We start from the raw sequence: 16779 nt of genomic DNA, 5'->3' as shown, positions 1-16779 counted from the left end.
GCTGCCCTGGCCTGAGACTTCCCAGAGCAGCATAGTCCAGACACATAGATTTGTGCTCGAAGTGGGACCACAAACTTACCACTAGTCACCAAGTGATAGCTCCAGAGCACTCGGCCCCTTTCCTGTTAGCCACTCCCAGGGAACTTGGACATTAAGTTGAATCTGACCATAGTAATTGTTTCCCAAATTCTTGATATAATAGCTCTCTTTCTCTCTCTCTCTGTTGCTCACTCTCTCTTTTTTAACTTTATTTTTAAGTAATCTCTACACCTGATGTGGGGCTTGAACTCACAACCTGAGATCAAGGGTCCCATGCTGTACCACCTGAGCCAGCCAGGCACCTCAATAATTCTCTCCTTTTAAGAGATGGTGTTCTACCTGCAGTGTATCTCTCCGTAACAATTTCCAGCTTATAATCCTGGGCAGTGTTTCATTTCACTCTTCGCTGCTGTTACCAGGATGCTCAGAGTTAAATTTAATGTCTAATGATGAAAAGTATCTCATCTTGGATCTCGGTACAATAATTCTCTCATTTGAAATGCGTCTTTTCATTATTTTGTTTTGTGTTACATTTTTGGCCTTTATCCCACCCTGCCACGAACGTGGCAGCCCCACCTTCCCTCCGGAGCAGGCTGAGAAGACCGTATCACAAAGAGCAGGTGTTCCCAGGGTGGCTTCACGCCTCCTCTCCATCATTCGAGTTCTGTGTGCCAAGCACATTCCCCCAGCCCTGGGCCCCCAGGCAAAAGAGGAGGTTACCTTTGACGTCTGGACCTGCCCTCCTTCTCCCAGACCTGTCTTCATCCGTCCTCCCACTGTCCTGCTCACGGGCCGGGTGTCTGGACCCTTGGCCGGGGTGCTACCACCAAGGAAGTGCAGTGCCAAGTACACAGAAGCAGCCTTTTCCTTCTGCTCTGTGGGCAGAGGCAGGCTTCGGCTCAAGCAACACCATGTGAGTCGGGGCTCGGCCCTCAATGACGGGAAAGGGCCGTGGGCCCTGAAACTCCACTGGGTCTCTGAGTGGGTACACGAGGCCAGCTCTGGCCAGCTGGGGGGTGTGGAGGCCGCGAGGAAGGAGCAGCAGGAACTGAGCCCAGCCAGGGGTCCTGAAGGAGGGTCTTCCGGGACATTCTCTGTAGGTCCCCCCAACTCCCTGAGTGCGCAGGGACTCGGGACACCCCCAGATGGCCTGGCGCCCACTGCGGTGCTGCCCATGCAGAGGTGACGGGTGTCAGGGGGCCCACTCTGCCGAGTGGCACACACTGGGGCGGGCAGAACGGAGGCGGTCTCCCTGGGGGCGCCGGCGGATGAGCCCGGAGACTGGCCCCCTGCTGGGGTGCCGGTGTCCAAGTCTCCTTTCTCCTCTCCCTGTTCCCCTTTTCTCCTGCCCCATGGCCTAGAGCAGTTGGGGTCCTCCTTGAAGCTGTGTGCCCCACTGGTGGCCATGACTGAAGTTGGGCGGGAAGGCAGGCGGGTCCCCAGCCCTGACCCAACAAAGGACACCAGTTCCTCAGGCCGCCTGCTCCTGCACGCGGGGTCCTGGCCTTCTCCCAGCCTCGTGGGGACAGAAGGTGGTGGGCAGGTCTCTCCCTGAGGCAACTTGAGGAGGTACTTGGGAGGGAAGGCAGTGTCTGCCAGAGCAGTGAGGACACCAGGTGCCGCGTGGGAATGATGCCCAAGGGACGTGGCTACAGGACACGGCAAGATCTCTTCCCCCAGCTCCGCCTGCCTCTGGGCCACAGAAGGAGTAGCAGAGGCGGCGCCAGAAAGCTCCAAGGGCCTACCTGGCTGCCCAGCCCTGGCCCTCGCCATGCCATCAGCACTCTCACATAGCTCCCCTGGCTTATCCCCAGGGTTCCTGTCCTGGTTCTGAGTCGGTGGGGAGGCGGCCTGCATGGGGCCACCCGGGGCCTCTCTTTCTGTTCCCAGAGGCTCTGAATGCTCCTGGCAGCTCAGCTTCTCCACCTTCAGCTTCTTCCTCTCTGAGGGGAGCTTGTCCTCTGAGGGCTGGGGTTCCCCAGAGCTACCACTGGGCCGCCTCGGCACAGTTTGGGTCCACTGACAGGGCTCCTTCTTGTCCCCACCACGAAGGATGCCTCCTTCCAGCTTAGGGTCTGGCAAAACCAGCTTGGGAGTCTCTCTATCACCTCCCCTGAGGGGACCAGGTACTGGGGGCAGCTGACACCCCAGCTCCAGCCTCCTGCTTGGAGAAAGGAGGGGGCTCTTGCTGCCTGAACAGGAGGCTTCTGTGCAGCGGACGGTGGGAGGAGACATGGCCCTGTTCACCCGAGGCTGGTCACTGCTTCCCGCTTGGGCTACCATCGCCCTCTGCTTGGGGGGTTCCATCACTAAGAAGCCCTCCGGGGCCAGTGGATTTTGGCAAGGCCCTGGTCTGGCCCCCGCAGATGTGTCTCCATGACCAGGGCTCCTCCCGTCCTGGGATGGTACTGTGCCCTCTTTCCCTGCTACCTCTTCCTGGAGCGGAAGGTCCAGCTCTGTCCCACTACCCACGGTCATCTCCCTGGCCTTCTTGCCTCCATGGCAGCTGGTTTTCATTTTCTGATAGATTTTCTTGAACGTCTCATTCCCATACACCTGCCACTTGTCCTGGGAGAACATCTTCAGCTTCCTCTGGCTGCATTTCTTACTGGCTGCTCTGCCCTTGCTGGTTGCCCCCTCCCCAGCAGCAGCTCTATTTCCATCCGGGTCCTCTGCAGGCACCAGGCTGTCTCCAGAAGGGGGACATGGCAGGTCCTCCACGGCAGCCTGTCTCACCAGGGCCCGGGGGTGGCCACTGGGGACATCCACCAGTCGGGAGGGGGCAGGCCTGGGGCTCAGGGGCTTCTGCCTCCAGGGGCAGGCATCCTGGTGGTCCGGGGGCTCCTGCCATGTCCTGGTGCCCTCGACAAAAGGCAGTGAGTTGCTCCTGGTGACGGGCACACAAGCCACAGTGGTGGAGAGCTGAGTGGGGACAGAGTGAAAGAAGAGCGGCCGCACCTTGTCTGGGGGGGTGAAGGCAGAATGGGCCGAGCTGAGGGCAGCAGGCTTCCTCCGGCCAGGCTGCAGCGCCCGGATGTCAAAGTGGAAGGAATCTTTGTAGGTGTAGGGCATGGGCAGGTCGATACTGCCTTGCTTGCACAGGACTGTCTTGCGGGGCCGCACGTTGTCCAGCTGGGAATCGTCCACCACAGCCTGATTGTGGGAGATGAGCCAGGAGATGCGCTCCTCTAGCTTCTTCTTCTCCAGCTGCAGGCCGGGCCCCCCAGACCCCAGTGCCACCTCCCCCTCGGACTCAGCCCTATGCTCCAACAGGCCGCGCGGGGGGCTGCCAGGGGCCGGCGGCTGCTCTGCACTATCCGAGCGGGAAAGGTAGCCCGAGTCAGTGCTCTCACACTTCCGCAGCCGGCCCTCTGAGGCCTTAGTGTCCCAGGGCTTCTCTGAAGACGTGGCCGCCTGCTGCTGCTGTAGGGAGCACAGCCGACCGGCGGTCGGGGACGTCTGCTCTGGCAGCTTCCACCTTGGTTGGGAGCCAGGCAGGGCGAGCCCAGGGGAGGCTGTGTGGGCAGAGATCACAGGGGTCTCTCTGTCATCAAATGTGGACCCTGGACAGGGAACAGCTTCCAACTTCAGACCCAGGGTCTTGGCAACAGAAGACAGGCGCATGGCAGGCACCGGGCAGTGCCCAGCACCCTGGGTGCCTGGAGAAAGGGGTCTCTCTGATTGGGCCCCATCACCCACTCTCTGGCTGCTGCCGTCCCCCAGGCCTTCTGCTCTGGAGCTCTCTCCAGCCTTGTCCCCCTCCTCCAGGAGGCTGCCCCCACCTCCGTCAGACTCTGAGGACAGTCGAGAGTGGTTGAGGTGGGTCTGGGTGCGTCTGTGCTTATACAGGTTGCTCTGGGTCTTAAAGGCAATGCCACAGGTGGCACATGGAAAGGGCCTCTCACCCGTGTGGGACCGGATGTGCTTCTCTAAAACACTGGGCTTCAGGCAATCCCGGCCACAGTGTGGGCAAAGGTACTTGCCGGCATTCCGTACCTTGCCCGGGCTCCCCAGCGTGGGCCCCAGTCCTGGCGACAGGACAGGCAGAGTGCCCACGATGTTCACGGTGAGAGCCGGGCACACGAGTGCCGGCTTCCCCACCTGGGCAGGGCCAGGTCCTTCAGGCCGCAGCAGGGGGCTGAGAAGAAAGGGTGCGCCGCCCCCATCCAAGCTGCGTGTGGCTAGGGGGGCACGTGGCTGGAGGCCCCCCGGAGGCACTGTGTGGTACAATGGGAGGGGCAAGGCCTTCAGGAACACTGTAGGGGCCAGACCCTGCTCCGGGGGCAGAATGACAGGACTCAGGGTCAGGTGAGGTGAGACCTGCCCACCGGGGGCTCCTGCATGTCCAGGAGCTGTCGCTGGCTGGTCCCTGGCAGGCGAGGCAGGGGAAGTGAGTCCTGGCACCTCCATCCTGCGTCATCTGGGTGGTTCAGGATGCCTGGCGACCTGCGGGCAACAACCACACTTTACCGCGGGCACCTCTCTTCTCTCATCATGTAGTAAACCCTTCCCGGCCCTCATCTGGCATTTTAATCACCCCACTGGAGCCTGGTAACAATCCCCCCACAGAAGGGGTTATCCTCACATTATTAAAGGGGAGACAGAGGCTCAGAGAGAAGAGAACTGACATGACATGCAGCTAATACACAGCAAAGCAGGGTCTGGACCCAGGTCTGTCTGAATCCTGCCTCTTCTTCCACATGCCTTACAGGAACTCTTAACGCTTGCCCTCTACACACTGTAGGCTTGCTACTGTCATCCCCCAACACCCAGCACAATGGTCTGTGCAGAGGGGACACTTAGAAAGTGTGCTGCCTTCATGAAAAAGAAAAGTCGTGTAGCCTAGCAAGGTCCTCAATGTGATTCCATGCTGGGACTCGGTTTCCATATCTGTAAAATGGGCAATCAGCACCTTCCTAGGACCTTTTCACTCGGAGTTCTTAGCTTCTGCTGTTGGATGAAGGCAATAAGAAAACTGACCTGAAGGGAAGCCTAACAGATTCAGCATTCTTTAGTATACACACATCCCAATCTTGCACAGGTCATGCTTATACTGAAAATTATGTACTATTTACCTGAAATCCACATGTAATGGCAGCCTGTATTTTATCTGGTTAACCCACTAGGACAAGGAGCACTTCCTGAAACTCAGGATCACACTTGGGTCTCTGCTCAAAGGTGGGGCTTCCAAAACCCCTCCAGAGCCAACTGGGACACAACCAATTCCCTCCCAGCCAGAGGGAAGAGCTGGACAATGTGAGGCAAAGCAGCAAGAGAGACCTAGCCATGTTCCTCAAACCATGGGAGGGAAAGACAAATACAACAGCAAGAGACAGGGCAGGCCCATGGTTGCAGGAATGGGGGTCTCCAGGTGCTTCCTGCTCAGATACCCATTCCCTAAGAGTCCATAAGCTCAGCTCCATAAGAGTCCCCCAGCTCAGCTCCTTCAGAAAACCAATACATACAGCAGCTTTTTACTGCAAGCTGGGTAAGGTAGGAGTAATGGCAGGAGGGAACCAGCTCCTATTGGTTCATACCAGCTCACGCTGGCTCATGAGAGCTGATTTTCCAGAATTTTGCAAGCCAGTTGTTAAACATAGCCATAATTAAGAGTTTAATTATATAAACGTATAAGTTATATTAAAAACAAAAGTATACAACTGGATATTCACATGCAAAAGAATGAAGTTGAAATCCCTATCTCACTTCATATACAAAAACTAACTCAAAAGTGATCAAAGACCTAAATGTAAGAGCTAAAACTACAAAACTCTTAGAAGAAAATATAGAAGTAAATCTTCATGACCTTGGGTTTGTTAATGAATTCATAGATATGACATCAAAAGCACAAGCAATTTTAAAAAATTTTTTACATCGAAAACTAATGACATACTGTAAGATGACTAACATAATAAAAATAATTTTTAAAAAGTAGAAAGAAAATATAACCAAAGGTTACAATGTTAAATGTGTACCTCTGAAGTGAAATTTTTATACTGAAAGCCTAAAAAATTAAAATAAAAACCTGGCACTGTTAACACATTTAAATGTATCTTTAAGAAAAATAACTATATAAATAGCATTTTGTGTGATTTTATACTAACTTTTTAAATCTAATTTTATACCAACTTTTATTTTTTTGAAGATTTTATTTATTTATTTATTTACTTACTTACTTACTTACTTATTTATTATTTGAAAGACAAGAGAAGGGAGAGCGGCAGGCAGAGGGAGAAGCAGACTCCCCACTGAGGAAGGAGCCTGATATGGGGCTGGATCCCAGGACCCTGGGATCATAACCTGAGCTGAAGGTACTGGCACAACACGAATGTACCTGAATGCTGCCAAGATGTCCACTTTAAAAGAGTTAAAATGTTGAGTTTGATGCTATGTGAATTTTACCTCAATAACAAAGGTTCTAAATACTCAGAGCTCATCACTTGCTAATTATTCTATTTCATCTTCCCATTACCGGTGCTCTGGGGGCCCTTGATGCTGACCGCGTCGGCATGATGGAAATGCCATGTGATGGTGCGGCACTCCGCATCCCAATATCGTCCTGACTTCGGGTTCAGTGATGGCACACTCATAGCCTGGGACTGGCCACGGTGGGGGGTATCACATCACAGAAATCAGCAAATGCCACAAGCCAGTCCTTTTTAAATCCTGAAACCAGCTCTCCCAGTCTCTGTCCCTCACAGATCTAACCAACATTATGGATCTCATGCCGCCATGCCACCTGCCTCAAAACATTGGACGGGTTATAATTTTTTAAGGGAAGATTTAAAGACAAAAATATTTAGAGATCAGAAGAGAGTACTGGAATTCCTCAGAGCTGACTGACATCGAGGAAAGACAACGACTTATCCCAAGGCACTGTGTCCTACTAGCTAAAGAATTTCGAGATGCTTTCCAGAGGAGCCATCGGACTGAGTTCCTGTCCCTGCTCACTGCTGATGGAAATCCCTCAGATCCAGATCCCTCCTCTCTGAGAGCAGGTCACTTGGGCAGAGCTACAGGGAGCCCTCCTGACACAGTCTGTGGGAACACTGAGCATGGCACCAGACATGGAGCAAGCGCTCCACTTATTTGGGTTTCCAAAGTACACCGTGATATTTTGAACTACTCACTAGTGAATTCTCCCCCGCCCTCTCTTCTCTCCTACCCTGCTGCTTCCCCCATCAGTCTGCAGACCCCAGTTATTGTTTCTGGGAAGAGATGCTGTCTCATGCTGGGCTCCCCCAAAAATGATGTCATCACAAGGATTCTATTTGGGAGGTGATCCCAGAAAACACTCATAAGGGGGAGAGAGAGATGAGAGGAGGGAAGCTACAAAGTGTGTGTCGTGGGGCAGGTAGAAATTGAGCCCGAGGGGGAATGATGAGAGACCACACAGAACACGCATCTCACTGACCCCACCCAGGAAAGGAGCTGTCATACGCCAAGAGCCCTCCTGAGAGCAGTGCGATGTTGGAGGTGCAGCTGGCCACGGGCACACAGCAGGCAGCTCTGGCGATCCCATCAGGCCCAAAGTGTTGCCCGAAGCTGGCTCCTACAAGTGCAGGGAGAGATGGACAGGCCTCCCACTGGAGTTGCTACGGCAGAAACAGAGTAAAGTTTCCGGATTCCAGAGCCTAAACCCCAAGGAGGAAAGCCATTTCCCAGTCCTCAGTTATGATGGTCCCTGAGGTGGGAGACAGCAGAAAGAGGAGAAGTGGCAGGCCAAGGAGGAGACCTGTCAGTTGGCTTCAGGGGGAGTTGGGTGGAGGGGTGACCTGGACCCCACTCGCTGGGGGAATCAGGTGAGGGGCCAGGACAGAGCAAAAACAGCCCACTGTGCACATCCAGGCAAGCAGGACTGAGGAAGCCTACAGGGCTCCCACGCCCCCAAGTGAATACCAGAGTCCCAGAGAAACTCCAGTTGGTCCTGGGGGTCCTGCTTGGGGAGCTAAGGACTGAGCACATGCCCCCTGAAATCAGCCCACCCTTGGGGGAAGGAGAAAAGCAGCCCAGAGTGCCTCAGGGAAGCAAGGGGCTTCAAAGCAGAAATTCCAGAAAGAGTGCTACATTTCTGACACACCTGCCATGATGATTATTTTGCTCTCCCTGAAGCCTGTTCTGTGATCACAGCAAAACCGACGCCCTTTAGGAGCAGCTGATCCCTGCCGGCAAGATAACGAGCCGACTAACACCTTCCTCCAGGGGGATGGCACTTTTCTCAGGGAGAAATCAAAGGGCCGCCACTAATTTTTCTCACTCTGAATCGAGGCAGTAGCAGGTCCTATTATCCCCACTGGCCTAATGGGGAAACTGAAGCACAAGGTGGAGAAGGCAGGCATGTCAGGCAAGGCTCGGGGAAGACCACGTGGTTGGCAAGACTCACTCGAGGCACTCACCTCCTTGCCATCCTGAGGGTCCACGTGCGGAGAGCGTGAAGCACCCCTCGCCTCCTCCGTTCTGCAGACCCGCACCTCCTCTGAGCTCCCCAAGCTCCTAATACTCGTTGGGATGAGTGTGCAGCTTTTTACAGGCAGGTAAATGGAGAGGCATCAGAAAGTTATAGGAAAGTGACTATTTCCAAAGCTCCCTTTTTTTTTTCTTTTTTTTTTTTTTTTCAAAAACAACCCATAAAGGGGCCTAGGGAAAGAAAGAGCATGGAAATGCCACAAATAGGTTCTAAAAATGCATGTTTGCGGCCATGAAAGAGAAGGCTTTGGAGAAACGTACCCAAGGTGTTAAACACATTGAACTTTTCAGGAAGAATCTGGTGCTGAGTCCACTGTTTTAGCTACAAGTTTCCCAAGCCACCGTCTGTCACCTGCTGTGCCGTGTGGGGACCTCTCAGACCTTTACTTCCTCCCCATCCTTGGGTAATTGGGGTTTGCTGCAATACTTACTTTTTTCTTTTTTTAAGTTTTTCTCTCTCGCTCCTTTTTTTTTTTTTTAAGTTTGTTTATTTATTTGAGTAATCTTTACACCCAATGTAGGGCTTGAACTCATGACCCTGAGATCAAGGGCTGCATGCTCTTCCAACTGAGCCAGCCAGGTGCCCCTGGAATATGGTCACTTTAAAAGGGAGCTGTGTGCACGAGAGTGTGAATGGGCTCGGTGCAACTAAACTGCACACTTAAAAACTGTTACAATGATAAACTGTATGTTGTGCGTATCTTACAACTTTCAAAACGTAGGAAAAAAAAAAAGGTATGGGATGGATGGGTTGCTGTATCATTACCCAATAAGCCAAAACCTTACACTCACACAAAAACCTGCCCAGGGACGTTTGTAGCAGCTTTCATCATTAATTGCTAAAACTTGGGAGCAACCAAAATGGCCTTCAGCAGGTGGACGGAGAAGCTGTGGTCCGTCCAGACAGCTCAGTATCACCCAGCACTAGAACCAAATGAGCCATGAAGCCGTGAGAAGGCCTGGAAGAACCTTCAGTGCATACGACTAAGTGGAAGAAGCATGGCTGAAAAGACTACATCCTGTATGATTCCTACTACATGACTTTCTGGAAAAGGCAAAACTAGGAGGTAATTCCAAGATGAGTGGCTGCAGGGTTTGATGGGAGGGAAGAAGGCATGAGCAGGTGGGACGCAGAGGAAGCTCACGGCAGTGAGCGATTCTGTCTAATACTGTCGTGGCAGACACGTGCCATTATACATTGTCCAAACCCACACAATGCAGAACACCAAGAGGAATCCTAATGTCAACTCTGAACTTCAGTTAATAATTACGTATTAAGGGGCACCTGGGTGGCTCAGTCATTTGGCTCAGGTCATGATCTGAGGGTCCAGGGATCGAGCTCTGCACTGGGCTCTCGCCTCAGTGGGGAGCCTGCTTCCCCTTCTCCCTCTGCCTGCCTCTCTGCCTACTTGCGGTCTCTCTCTCTCTCTGTCAAATAAATAAATAAAAGCTTTAAAAAAATAAAAATAATGACGTATTAATACTGGCTCGTCAACTGTCACAACATTCCACACTAATGCAAGATGTTAAGCACAGGCCAAAGCAGACGGAGGCTCGGGTGAGCGCGACCTGGGAGCTCTCCGTACCCTCCCTTCATTTCTCCATAAACCTAAAACCATCCTTAAAAAACGAAGTCTATTAATTTTTAAAATTAAAAAAGATCAGAACAATGTTTTAAAAGACACATGAAAAGACGCTTATCCTTAAAGTCAAGAACCGCAAGGTGTATATATATGATGCCCTGTTTTGCCTATCAGAGTAAATTAAAGAATATATTCTTGTAATAATTGGAGGAAAAAGGAGATTATTTTTCCTTAGAACTAATATTAAAATATGTAACCGTCTTTATATACGTGTATCTGTGGGGACCTCAGATGATCTAGCACAACTGAGTGGTATGGTCCCATGCTGTGGGGAATCATCTCCAATTTAAGATCTTGACCTGGGCCACCTTCAGCTAGACCCTCCAGATCAATCAGAGGCTCTTCCCTGTGCCTTCCCTCAGGGCTAGCCATGGCTCCCTGGGCCTCTGGCAAAGACTGGCAGGTCAGAGCGGGAGGGCAGAGAGCCGGGACGGGGCTGGTTCCGAGGGAGCGCCTTCCCTCTGCTGAAAGCCCAACGCTCGTCAGGCAGCATCTCTGGTCAGCTATCCTTGGGGCCCACGGGCCCTGGTTGAAGACCCATCTTGCAGACTCAAATTCCAGTTCCGACACTTACCCGGCTGTGTGGCTGCAGCAAGTTCCTTTCCCGTTAGGCTTCTCGTTGGTAAAATGAGGCTGAACAAGGATGAGAGAGAGATGCCCCACAGGCTCCTAAGACAGCGTAAGCACCAACGGGGAACAATCTGCTGACGGTTCCTGACATTTCTTTTTTCCTTTTCCAAGTTAATCACTTTCACTTTGGTCAGCCCGAGGCATCTAGCAGCCAAAAGAGAGGATTTCTACAGGCTGGCAGCAGGCATAGCTGGGCCTTACCCAGTGCCTGCCACGTGTCGGTCAGCAGCCCCAGTGCCTTCCAGGGGCGAGTCACCCCGTACACACCAGGCTCCCGCTTCGGAAGGCACCACTGGGCTTCCAGGGGAGCGGGAGGCTGCAGGAAGGAGAGACTTGCCCAAGGGCAAGCTGCTGGGGAGCGTGCTCCCTCATGAAGAAGGGAGACGGACAGAGAAACCCGTAAGTAAGCTTCAGCTTCCCACTTGCACAATAGATTTCTGGTCAGACATTAATCTTGAGAGCAGATACTATTGTTGAGGGCGAAAGGTTTTTCCCAATTACTTTCTCTCTTCATTTGACGTTTTGAGTTCCAAGACAAGAGGACCTGCACCTGGAAGGAAGTGGTCCCTGTGTCTGTGTAAGGCAGAGGAGGACACAGAGGCATACACAGACAGGCAACGTGAAGACCATGCAACCAGACAGAGACAGAGGGGTGCGGCCGCAAGCCAAGGGGCCCCTGGAGCCACCAGAAGAGGCAAGAGATGGGAAGGAGCCTCCCAAAAGCCTGCAGAGCAAGCCCCGTCCTGCCCACACCTGGATTTCAGACTTAAAACCTCCAGACCGTGGGAGACCACACCGAAATTGTTTCAAACCTCCCAGTGTTGCAGGGGGACTTGGTTATAGCAGCCCCAGGACACTCATGTGGGAAACAGAAGAAAATGTTCCAATTGCTGGCTCTGGAAGATGATGAAGGGGTCACGGGCCCAGAAGAGGAAGGCAAGCAGGACAGGAGAAGGTGTAAGGCTGGGCAATCCCGGGCTGTCCCCACTCTGTTGAAGCCCTCTATAAGGAGATGGCCAGAGCCAGGCAAGGCTGGGCAGAGGGAGACCTCTGGGGCTAAGTCATCCGGAGCTGCCACAAGTCCTCCTGGAGGCTGAACAGGGTTTGGCTTGAGGCTCACATGGTGCTGGGAAGGGGGCTACGTGGTAGGAAGAAGAGCTCTGTTAACAAAACCCCAGAACAGGCCAAGTAGACCACCAGATGCCATCTTGGAGACGCTGTGGGTGAAGGAGCAGCCAAAGGATGTGAGATGAGGAGGCCCAGGACATTTCTTCTAGTTCACTCTGCAGAGAAGTTAGAGAGAGGGGCTTGGGAGGCAGGCTGCAAACCTCACTCCGCACTTATTCGTGCTGTGACCTCGGATGACCTGCACAACCTCCCTGTGACTCAGTTTCCTCACTATAAAATGGGGAAACAGTAATACTGTTATACAGTAATACCACCCCACAGGGTGGTGAGAGTTATGTGGCTTGGAAGTGAGCCTGGCCTAAAGTGCCAGCTCAAGAAAGTCAGTAAACACGTACTAACTTTCCTCTTGCCTCCTGCTAGCCAGGAACAGGGCCTTAGAGAAGAGCCACTTAGCCACAGGCAAAGGACAGGAGCGCTCTGCTCTATGTGTGTCCGAGCCGCAGAGTGAGTGCTCTTTCTCCGTGCCATGCAGTTCTCAGAATCATTACACTTAATGGCTGTATATTATTAAGCATTGGTCTGGACGGCCCGGCACATAGTAGGTATTCAATAAATAAACTGCTGAATGAGTGCAGCGCTGGAGAAGAGGAAAAAGAAATGGCTTAGCTTGGATGGGGAGCTGTGGCAGATTCAGTGCCCCATCCAGTGACTGCCCACCCTCTCCCCTTAAGAAAGAAGTCAACCAGAATCAGGGCCGAATGAAAGCAGAGGACACTCCCAGGTCCCGTGTCCCCAAAGAATCAGGAGTGAGGGGGAGGTGAGGCTCGTGCCCAGACACTCCAGTGTAAAAAGAGTCCTCACCTGACATGAACCAAGCCATGCTGCCCCCGTCTCTCACCTCTCAGAACAAAGGTTCATACAGCGGGGAGGTTGAGCAACAGTAAAACTAATCATTTCAATCTCTTGGCAGTGCCCCTCGTCAACTCCACAAGCAAAGAGCAGGGTAAAAGAAGCGGACCTGAAGCCCACCTGGTTCTCACTCCATGAGCACCTCACCGCTGAGCGCGACCGCGGTGCCGGCGGTATGTTTAACGCTCCATGCCCTGAATAGACAAGTCCCCGGCCGCACGGGGTGCCCAAACAAGGAAACAAGATAAGCTTTAACACCAAAGGAAAAACTGACCGAGTCTGAGGTACTGAGAAATACTGTTGGCAGGTTGCAAAAACCGGCTCAATCCCTCACTCCTCACTGTTTCCACAGCCTTTGCAAGAGGTCTTTGCTGCTCTTCCCATTAAGATCCGGAGACGACTTCTCTACCCCTCGACTCTGGGTAACAGAGTGGCATTTATGATCATGAGCTGGTTCCAAGCCTGGCACTCAAAACCCTCCATCTGCCTCCGCTCTGGTTCAGCCATGAGAACAAGCCCCAGTGAGCCGCCTGGGGGACAAGAGCCCACGTGGAGCCAAGACAAGCCTTCCCAGGGAGGCCGCCTCAGTCCTGCCAGGCCCCAACAGAGCTAGTTGCTGCCCACAGACACCTGAGTGATCCCAGCCAGGATAAGACCCACTCAAATGAGCCCGGCCTCAGATTCTGACCCACAGCATCATAAGCTCAGCAAACAGTTGTCCTTTTAAGCCACTATGTTTGGGGATGTTTGTCAGGTAGCAAGAGCTAACTGAATAGTATGATAGCAACATGGTGCCCACCTGAGGAATTCTGAAGGTAATATTGACCAGCGGTGATTTTTGCCTTACCACATCCCTCACAGGCTGTGGCTCCACAATAAGCCACTTTCCCTGGGATTCGCTGCTGGGACAGACAACTGCATCAGCGGTGAAAGGGGTCAGAACTAATTAGTTCCTCTGGCAGTGGCACAGTACTTTGTCTTCAAATATCGAAAGGTCTTGACATAGAGTTTCTTCAGTTTCCCTTTTCCCACCATTGGTCACCCTCCCAGGCCAACTGAGCTTTGATGATGGCCTCTGTGTCTGATCTTTGCTCTCTGTTTTTTCACCCACTTCTCTGAAGGGCCCCCACAGCTCATAAATTAGCATTTTTAACCTACAGCAAGATTATCTTCCACTGGTTAAGGCAAGTACTCGCATGCTTTTCGACATCCATTTGAGATCAACACTGGTTGTTGGAATGCAAAAGAAACAGCTAGGAGAGAGGCCACAGGACACAAAGGACAGTTCTCCTGGCTGAGAGAGCTGACGGCAGGGATATCCCACTCTCTTCGGCTTAGAAAATACTATATGTTCTGCCCCACTTGGTCTCATCAGCTGGACGTTGTGCCAAAATGATGGGGGTATTCTCATTCACAAACTCGGTTTATTTAGTAAAATATTTCAAACAAAAAGCGGTAGACTCTATTAGCACTGCTCAGGATGACATCAAATAGAGGAGTCCAGCTTAGTTTTCACGTATTAAAAATTCATTTTTTGATCCATTCAAGTGTTTATGGAGCATTTACTCTGGGTCAGGTGCTATTTCATGTGTTGACTTCCCTTATGATACAGCAGTACACAGAGAGCTGAGAGAATTTTTTTAAATAAATTATATAATGCATCAGAAAATAAGTATTACAGAAAAAGGTAGAGCATGGTAAGGAAAGGTAGGAGTGAGGCGGGGGAAGAGGCGGGCAAGGAGGAAGGGCTACCATTTGAAATGGGATGGGTCAGCTAAGCCTCACCTAGAAGGTGATGTCTAAACAAACATAGGAAGCTACTGATGGAGTGAGCCACAGGGGTATCTGGGGGAAGAGGGTTTCAGACAGCAGGAATAGCAGTACCAAGGCACTGAGGTGGGAATGTGTTTGGCATGCTTGAGACACGATACCCTAAACGAAAAGGAAAATTCATTCACAGATACCAACCTGCCCAACTTTATTTTGTGATTTTCTCAGGGACAGTCCATTACCCTGAATCTTTGTTTCCTCAGCTGCCAAGCGGGAAGAAAAAAGTCTAGGTACAAAGTGACCTACAACTGTAGGTATAGACTGACCCTTCTCAGTTCAATGACAAGAGGCTTGTCCCTATCACCCCTGTCACTATTACTTTCCTCTAAGGCAGATGGAGAAAGCACAGCTTAGAGCTGTCTCACTGGCCAAGAGATGGGGAGAACTGTCCTCCAGGGCCACCTCCCTTTATTCACAGAACACGAGTTTGTTAGATGTCGTGCATCCCAACACCAGTTCTCTGTATCACGGGCCTGATGACACTGGAGGCTTATCATGACCCCCTGCAGCTCAGAACCCATAAAATAAATGGTACATTAACACAATTCATGATCACCTGGCAGGCTATAAATAGATTTGTGTGTTTATGGTATGAAACATAATTCAGAATATGGTATTGGAGATAGTTACTGTTTTCTATAATTATATTAATTAGGCAGGAAAACTGCGAACAGATGTAGTGCTGAATTCAAAGCAGAATAGGAAAGAGGGTTCCAAATGTTGATCGGATTCAGAAGATTACAAGAGTTAACCCCTACCTATTCAACTGGCCACTTTGGGAATGTCCCATACAGGCAGGCATTCTCTGTACATACACACCTTGTGTGCACTGCGTGCAATGCACAACTACATGCAATGCACAGATCCACCTTACAGGGGGCTGTGGGCTCTACTCATTAAAGGCACAAAGATGATCTCTGGCTGACAGGCAATGGTATTCCTCAAACTTCTCCATCTTTTGGCAATTCCAGCCTGCACCAAACTTTTTCAATTAAGCTACAATTTACATACGGTACTATTTACCTTTTTAGTATACGGCTTTATGAATTGTGATAAGTAGATACAGCTGTGTAGCCACCAACAGAACGGAGATACAGAATACATCCTCCTCCTCCCAATTACCCCACATCTCTTCTGATCAGACCCTTCCCTTCCCCTAGCCTGGCAACCACAGATCTATTTCTGGCCCTATTGGTTTACCTTTTCCAGATGGGATAAAAATGGAATTTATATTTTTCTAGTAACTTTTCTAGTTGGACTTCTTTCACTCACCATAATGCCTCTGAGATGCACCCAAGTGGTTGCATGTTTCATTAGTTCATCCTGGTTATTGCCGGGTAGTATTCCAATATGTGGGTGCGCCACAGTTTGTTTACTTTCCCCACCTGTTGGGTGGGGTCTGAGGAAACCCAAGGTTGCGGGGTCAGGACATTCACCACTGTCTAACAGCAAGGAGACCATCCCTGCCCATGGTGGCAGTGGAAGCCATATGGGGAGCACTAACAGGGCATCGTATGTTTTCCAGGCACGGCTATCTCCCAGGGAGATATCAGTGATGGCCCAGTGGGGAGCGAAACCACCCCCTCCCCAAGGACCAACGAGAAGCTCCTCCTTGGGGGTTGAGACGGGGTGATCAACCTGGCCTTCTCTCCACCCGCTTCTCCTGCTGAGCAGTATCCAAGAAAGCCAGCTAAAACTGAAGGTTGAATCATCCAGGCTCATATAACACAGCACCAAAAAAGTCCACATTTCAACCAAAACTCATTTGTCATACCAAGAAACAGGAAGAAAGTGACTGGAAAAAAAAAAAAAAATCCACAGATGCTAACACCAAGATGTAAAAAATGTTGGAATTACCTGACACAGATTTTTAGATCAGCTATCATAAAAATGTTTCAATGAACACTTATGAATATGCTTGAAACAAATTAAAAAAATAGAAAGTTTTGGGGCACCTGGGTGGCTCAGTGGGTTAAAGCCTCTGCCCTTGGCTCAGGTCATGATCCCAGGGTCTTGGGATCGAGCTCCGCATTGGGCTCTCTGCTCAGCAGGAAGCCTGCTTCCTCCTCTCTGTATCTGCCTGCCTCTCTGCCTACTTGTGATCTCTGTCAAATAAATAAATAAAATCTTTAAA

The 16779-nt window shown here is 51.3% G+C and overlaps 1 protein-coding gene across 5 annotated transcripts in view; it reads right to left on the bottom strand.

The window, feature by feature from the left end:
• ZNF831 (zinc finger protein 831) overlaps positions 1-16779 on the bottom strand; it is a 107271-nt gene that overhangs the window by 65545 nt on the left and 24947 nt on the right. For all 5 annotated transcript variants that reach the window (XR_009405506.1, XR_009405507.1, XR_009405508.1 and 2 more), the window contains exon 2: positions 760-4485. Coding sequence is in view for 2 of the 5 variants with exons in the window: in XM_059407327.1 (XP_059263310.1) it covers positions 760-4449 (3690 nt within the window). In the remaining 3 variants the exon portion in view is untranslated. The remainder of the gene's footprint in view (positions 1-759; positions 4486-16779) is intronic.

The sequence above is a fragment of the Mustela nigripes genome, chromosome 7 (assembly GCF_022355385.1).
Source record: "Mustela nigripes isolate SB6536 chromosome 7, MUSNIG.SB6536, whole genome shotgun sequence".
Lineage (NCBI taxonomy): Eukaryota > Metazoa > Chordata > Mammalia > Carnivora > Mustelidae > Mustela > Mustela nigripes.
This window is presented reverse-complemented; position numbering and strand designations above follow the sequence as displayed.